Here is a 6,578-nt window from a genome sequence, read left to right on the forward strand (position 1 = left end):
CCGTGAGCGTGGGGCTTCTGGCCACCAGTCTGCCCTAGCAGCTAAGTTGGCCCGGCCCGGAGGAGGAAGGACGGGGGAGAGAGAAGCTACCAGCTCCTACCTCAATCCATCCTGTTGTTGAACTGCATCAGGCATTTGCCCTGCTGGCCCACCCAACACTTCCTGCTCCCACCTGGTGCTCCCGGCTTGTGGGGCAGAGGAGGGGGACTGGATGCGTGGTGGGAGCTGAACAGGCCTTGCTCCTTCCCCAGCACGACACAGTATGTGTACTCAACCCCCTTCCCCCCTCCATTCTGAAGCACTGACGGGAGTGGTGGGGGTGGGAGGACACGCAGGACAGTGGGGGAGCAGCCCCACCCTCTCCTTCACACCTGTGAAATAAAAACTGGCCCTCAGTGGTCTAAGCGGTGGCACTGGTGGGCTCTCCTGGAGACATTAAGCTCCTTCCAGGCAGGGAGCAGGTCGGAACTGTGCGGCGCGCTGCCCCACCACCCCACCCATTAGACTAGGGCACCGCACCCCGTGGCTGCTCACTGACCCCTCTTCTCCTTAGTGCTGCATGCCCAGCCCCAATCCTCACTCCTCACTCCCCCAGAGCCTTATCCCTCTACCCCTCGCTCCTCTGGTCCCGTCTCTTCTGCACCCGCCTACCCCTTTCCTTCTCCATTCATTCGCATCTTACAGTTGGCGGCACAGAGCGTTAAGGCTTAAGTCCCGGCCAGGGAACCCCAGGCCGGCACTCTTATTAAGCGGACCGGGAAAAAGAGAGGGAACAGCCTCCCCTCGGCCAAGCGAGCAGAGCCGCTGCTCCTACACCCCCAGGGGTGGGCAGGCGAGCACCGGGCGGCCTGCACCGCAGCCAGAGGAGGTGGAGAGAGAGGAGGCAGCAAGGACGGAGGGAGAAGAAGGAGCCAGGTGGTACCGGCTCTTTATTAGAAAGAAGGTGCCGCTCCAGGAACCAGGGCAGACGGCGGTGGGGGTGGCAGGGGCGGCGGCAGGGCGGTGCTCAATGGTGGAGCTGCTGGGGGACCAGTTTGTAGTGCGTTCCGCAGTTTGGGCAGCGCTGGGTCTCGCCTTTGTGCAGCCAGAACCAGATGACAGCGCTGTTATCCTCCTCACCTGTGATGGGGGGGGGACAGCAAGGGCCTCCTGGTTGGGAGGGGCGGGGGCGGCCACGGAGGGGACCTCTGGAGCTGCCCGGGATCCCGACCCCGCCAAACTGGGGGAGCAACCGAGTGGGCCGTGAGGCGGGGCCCGGCCGAAGCCCGACGGAGAACCGCAGTCCACCACTCCTCCCGACCCCCGGACCCCGACCTTCTGGGCGGCCGCCCGGCTCGCAGGACCCCGGTACTTACAGATGCAGCCCACGATGCGTTTGTCTGTGATGGAGGGGACCAGGTTGGGCTCCTCCCTCGTGCCCGCGGCACCCTTGGGGGCCAGCAGGTTGTAGGGGTCCTGCAAAGAGCACCAGGCAGACAGGCTGACGGACCAGCGCACGCCTCTCGCCGTGTCCCGCGGGGACCCCTCGGACCCAGCCAGCCCACCAACCGGTGGAGGGGACCATGCAGTCGCCCTCGCCTCAGGAAAGGCTTCCTCACAAAGGTAGGATGCGGGCCTAAAGTACCAGGCAAGGAGGGGAGGGGAGCTATTTTTGGCAGGCCAGACCGGAAACCCGGAGCTTGAGTTGGAATGGTGAAGGTGGGTGTCAAGGACAGAAGATTGGGGGTGGGGGCTGCTCCCACTCCCTCCCCCCATTTCTGATAGATCACAGCTATCCCGCCTTCAAATCCCTTTTAACCGCCCATCTCCTGGAGGAGGGCTTCTCTAATTATTTGTATTAATGGTTTTGTTCAGCACTTACTGTGTCAGGTACTGCACCGGGGTAGATACAATACAGTCAGATTAGACATGGTTCTTGTCCCATGTAGGGTTTACAATCTTAACGCCCCATTTTACAGATGAGGTAACTGAGGCACAGAAGTTAAATGGGTTGCCCAGGGTCCTACAGAAGGCAAGTGGAGGGGCCTGGATTAGCAGACAGTGGAGGAGCAGACAGTGCTTCCAGCCTATGCTCTTTCCGTTAAGCCATGCGGCTTCTCATCGCGTGAAATCAATTTCTGATCTCCCCACCTAGTAATCTCCTACTGCAGCCCTTCTGCCCCACCTAAGCACACGGGGTACTCACCTACACAACTCCCCGCTTTGCCCCCATCCCCTGCAGCATTTATACACAGATCTCTGCTCTCCATTACTTCCTCCTCGCCGTAAATTACTTTAGCGGGAAGCAGCGTGGCCCAGTGGACAGAGCATGGGCCTGGGAGTCGGAGGACCTGGATTCTAATCCCAGCTCCACCCCTCACCCGCTAGGTGACCGGGGACAAGTGACTTTCCTTCTTTGTGCCTCAGTTCCCTCCTCTGCAAAACTGGGATTCAATGCCTGCTCCCTCCCCTCCTATTTGGACCCTGGGCCCCACAGGGGACCTGATGATCTTGTAACGACCCCAGTGCTTGGCACACCGTGAGCCCTTGATTTACTACTGCTAGCGTCTGTGTCCACCCCAGGACCGTGAGCTTCCTGGGGATTAGGGATCATGTCTACGAGCGCTGTCGGATTCCCACAGGCGTCGAGTACAGTGTGGTGCCCAGGTGCTCAGGCCACATGATCGACGGGGAGCCACTGTCCGTTGCCTCTGGGTGTCCTTGAGCCCCCGGGAAGAGGGACAGAGGGCAGGTCCCGGCTCACCAATCCCTTCTTTTCCGCCATCAGGATCTCCCTCTCCAATCCGGTGGCCTGCTCCTCGTCGGTGGGGATGCCGCCTGCCAAGAGACACGGCAGGTTGAGACCCCCGCGGCCTCCCCAACCCCCACATTCAACACTAGTATTTGCTGAGCGCCGACTGGGTGCAGAGCACTGTACTAAGCGCTTGGAACGGACAATTCTGCAACCGAGAGAGACCATCCCTGCCCAATGCGGGGCTCACGGTCTAATCGACCGTTATCCCCACAACTCCCAGAGGGCAGGCGGGGGTCACGCACTCAATCGCCTGCTCTGAGCCCTTGCTGCGTGCTGAGCACTGTGCTAAGCGCTTGCGTTAGTGAGGGGTGCTAATGCAATGTGCTCGGCACAGTGTTCTGCACACAGTGGGGGGTTCGTCCCTGCTCCTGATGGCTGGGGGGCGGGGAAGGGGGCTGGAGGGCCCGCGGACCCCAAGGTCAAGCGGTGTCCCGGGGCGGGCGGGGGGGTCCGGGCGGGGGTGGGGGCGGCGGCCGTTCCTGCCCTCGGGGTGGGCGGTCTGCAGGTCCCCCCCGCCCCGCCTACCTCCGGCCGCCATGGTGCGGGCGGGCTGGCGGCCCGGGAGCCGGAGCGGCAGGCGGCTCCGCAGGGCCTGGCCCACCACGGACCCCGCTCCGCGAAGTAACCTTGAAGCCATCGCGTCGTGGAGCCACAATGACCGGCGGCGGCGCTGCCGCTTCCGGGAAAGAGGCCGCGCGGAGGGAGGGGCTTCCGCCGCTCGGGCCCCCCCGACACGTGACGCGGGAGCCTCCAATCCCCGTCGCGCCCCCGTCACGTGACGCGGCAGCCTCCCCTTCCCCGCCGCGCCCCCGACACGTGACACAGGAGCCTCCCCTTCCCCCCGCGCCCCCTCCACGTGACGCGGCAGCCTCCCCTTCGCCGCCGCGCCCCCTCCACGTGACGCGGCAGCCTCCCCTTCCCCGCCGCGCCCCCTCCACGTGACGCGGCAGCCTCCCCTTCCCCCCCGCGCCCCCTCCACGTGACGCGGGAGCCTCCCCTTTCCCGTCGCGCCCCCGTCACGTGACGCGGCAGCCTCCCCTTTCCCGCCGCGCCCCCTCCACGTGACGCGGCAGCCTCCCCTTCCCCGCCGCGCCCCCTCCACGTGACGCGGCAGCCTCCCCTTCCCCCCCCCGCGCCCCCTCCACGTGACGCGGGAGCCTCCCCCTTCCCCGCCGCACCCCCGCCACGTGACCGAAGAGACCGCTCAGGCCGCACGGTCCCCAGCCACCAGGGGGCGCGCGGGGGTAACCGCCGGCGGCGAACAAGCGGGGCTCGGGAATAACAATAATAATAATGATGGTGGCGTGTGTTAAGCGCTGATTATGTGCAAAGCACTGTCCTAAGCGCTGCGGAGGATACAATGTAATAATGTTGGTTTTTGTTAAGCGCTGACTATGTGCAAAGCACTGTCCTAAGCGCTGGGCTTGATACAATATAATGTTGGTTTTGTATATATTTTTATTACCCTATTTATTTTGTCAATGAGATGTACATCCTCTTGATTCTATTTATTGTTATTGTTTTAATGAGATGTACGTCCCCTTGATTCTATTTATTGCTCTTGTTTTTGTCTGTCTGTCGCCCCCGAATAGACTGTAAACCCGTCAATGGGCAGGGACTGTCTCTATCTGCTGCCAATTTGTACATTCCAAGAGCTTAGTACAGTGCTCTGCACATAGTAAATACTATTGGTATTTGTTCAGCGCTTCCTATGTGCCGAGCACTGTTCTAAGCACTGGGGTAGAAGCAGTGTGGTTCATTGGAAAGAGCACGGGCTTGGGAGTCAGAGGGCATAGGTTTGAATCCCGGCTCTGCCACTTGTCAGCTGTGTGACCTTGGGCAAGTCACTTCACTTCTCTGTGCCTCAGTTACCTCAGCTGTAAAATGGGGATTAAGACTGTGAACCCCACGTGGGACAACCTGATTACCCTGTATCTACCCCAGCACTTAGAACGGTGCTCTGCACATAGTAAGCGCTTAACAAATACCAGCATTATTATTATTATTATTATTACAGGGTCGACAGGTTGTGCCACATGAGGCTCGCAGTCTTCATCCCCATTTGACAAATGAGGGAACTAATAATAATAATAATGTTGGTATTTGTTAAGCGCTTACTATGTGCAGAGCACTGTTCTAAGCGCTGGGGTAAACACAGGGGAATCAGGTTGTCCCACGTGGGGCTCACAGTCTTAATCCCCATTTTACAGATGAGGGAACTGAGGCACAGAGAAGTTAAGTGACTTGCCCACAGTCACACAGCTGACAAGTGGCAGAGCTGGGATTCGAACTCATGAGCCCTGACTCCAAAGCCCGTGCTCTTTCCACTGCGCCACGCTGCTTCTCAGTGCTTCAGTGCTGAGTGCTTCTCAGTGCTTGGAACTGAGGCACCAAGAAGTGAAGTGACTTAATTGTAATAGTGATCGCGGGATCTGTTAAGCGCTTACCATGTGCAAGCACTGTTCATTCATTCAATCGTATTTACTGAGCACTTACCTTCTGCCGAGCACTGTACTGAGCACTTCGGGGAGGACAATATGACAATAAACAGACACATTCCCTGCGCACCATGAGAAACGCATCAATGCCAATAAATAAATTACACATAAGTACATAAGTGCTGCGGGGCTGAGAGTGCTGTTCTAAGCACTAGGGTAGATACAAGGTAATCGGGTCGGACGCGGTTCCTGTCCCACATGAGGCTCATAGTCTCGATCCCCATTTTCCAGATGAGGTAACTGAGACAGAGAGAAGTGAAGTGAGTTGCCCAAGGCCACACAGCGGACATGTGACAGAGCGGGGATTAGAACCCATCACCTCTGACTTCCAGGCCCAGACTTTTTCCACTAGGCCATGCAGCCCACCTAGAGCGCCGCAAGCAGGGTTCTGCCATCCAGGCCCCAGTATGTCTCCCCACCCCCAGCCCTGGAAACCCAGGAATCCAGAAAGGGTTCATACCAGTTTCAATTGCAAGTCACTTTTAGGGCTTTTGTTCTGCTCGACCCTTGGACTGACCGGTTCCATACCGGATAGTCGGTGATTTTTCATTCGTATGGTATTTGTTAAGCTCCTCGTATATATCAGGCATTGTCTTAGGCGCTAGGGCAGACACAAGTTAAACAGGATAGACACAGTCCCTGTCCCACATGGGGATCACAGTAGCGATCCCCATTTTACAAATGAGGTAACTGCGGCCCAGAGAAATTAAGTGACTTGCTCAAGATCACAAAGCAGACATTTGTGATCAAGAAGCCTATGATCTGGTCTACATTACACCCAAGTGTAAGAGCAAGAATCATGAATGACAGTTGGCCCAGTAGGAGGAAAGTGAATTTATGGAACATAAATGCTGTGCAGTTGAGGGTGGGGTGAAGATCAAATGCCCAAAGGTCACAGATCCAAGTAAATGGTATTTATTGAACACTTACTGTGTGCAGAGCACTGTATGGGAGAGTACAATACAACAGAGTTGGTGGTCATGTTCCCTTCCCTTAACGAACTCCCAGCTGAAAGTTATCATTATATTCGGTTCTCTGGGGGCAGCTCAGCCGTAAGTTGTCATTGCATTTCACTACCTAGGGAGCACTGTCCGAGTGTGCTCTAATTAATGAAACATCTATCGTAGACAATGGATTACCTTTGGTCCGTTCACTAAATCTTCAGGGACTCGTAGACCCCAAGTGACCGTGTGCTTTAGGGGTAGCCACACGGAACAGAGGTCAATCAGTCTGTGGTATTTACTGAGCTCTTACTATGTGCAGAACACTGTACTCAGCCCTTGGGA

The 6,578-nt window shown here is 57.8% G+C and overlaps 1 protein-coding gene across 1 annotated transcript; it reads right to left on the reverse strand.

Moving 5' to 3' along the window:
- Positions 1-891: 891 nt before the first annotated feature.
- Positions 892-3,475, reverse strand: LOC100091270 (cytochrome c oxidase subunit 5B, mitochondrial). Its single transcript, XM_029074445.2, has 4 exons — positions 3,320-3,475; positions 2,744-2,817; positions 1,356-1,455; positions 892-1,119 (listed from the first exon to the last, which is right to left on the reverse strand). The coding sequence occupies exons 1-4, from the start codon at positions 3,429-3,431 to the stop codon at positions 1,007-1,009; spliced, it is 399 nt and encodes a 132-aa protein (XP_028930278.1). The 5' UTR covers positions 3,432-3,475; the 3' UTR covers positions 892-1,006.
- Positions 3,476-6,578: the final 3,103 nt, after the last annotated feature.

Source organism: Ornithorhynchus anatinus, chromosome 11 (assembly GCF_004115215.2).
Source record: "Ornithorhynchus anatinus isolate Pmale09 chromosome 11, mOrnAna1.pri.v4, whole genome shotgun sequence".
Lineage (NCBI taxonomy): Eukaryota > Metazoa > Chordata > Mammalia > Monotremata > Ornithorhynchidae > Ornithorhynchus > Ornithorhynchus anatinus.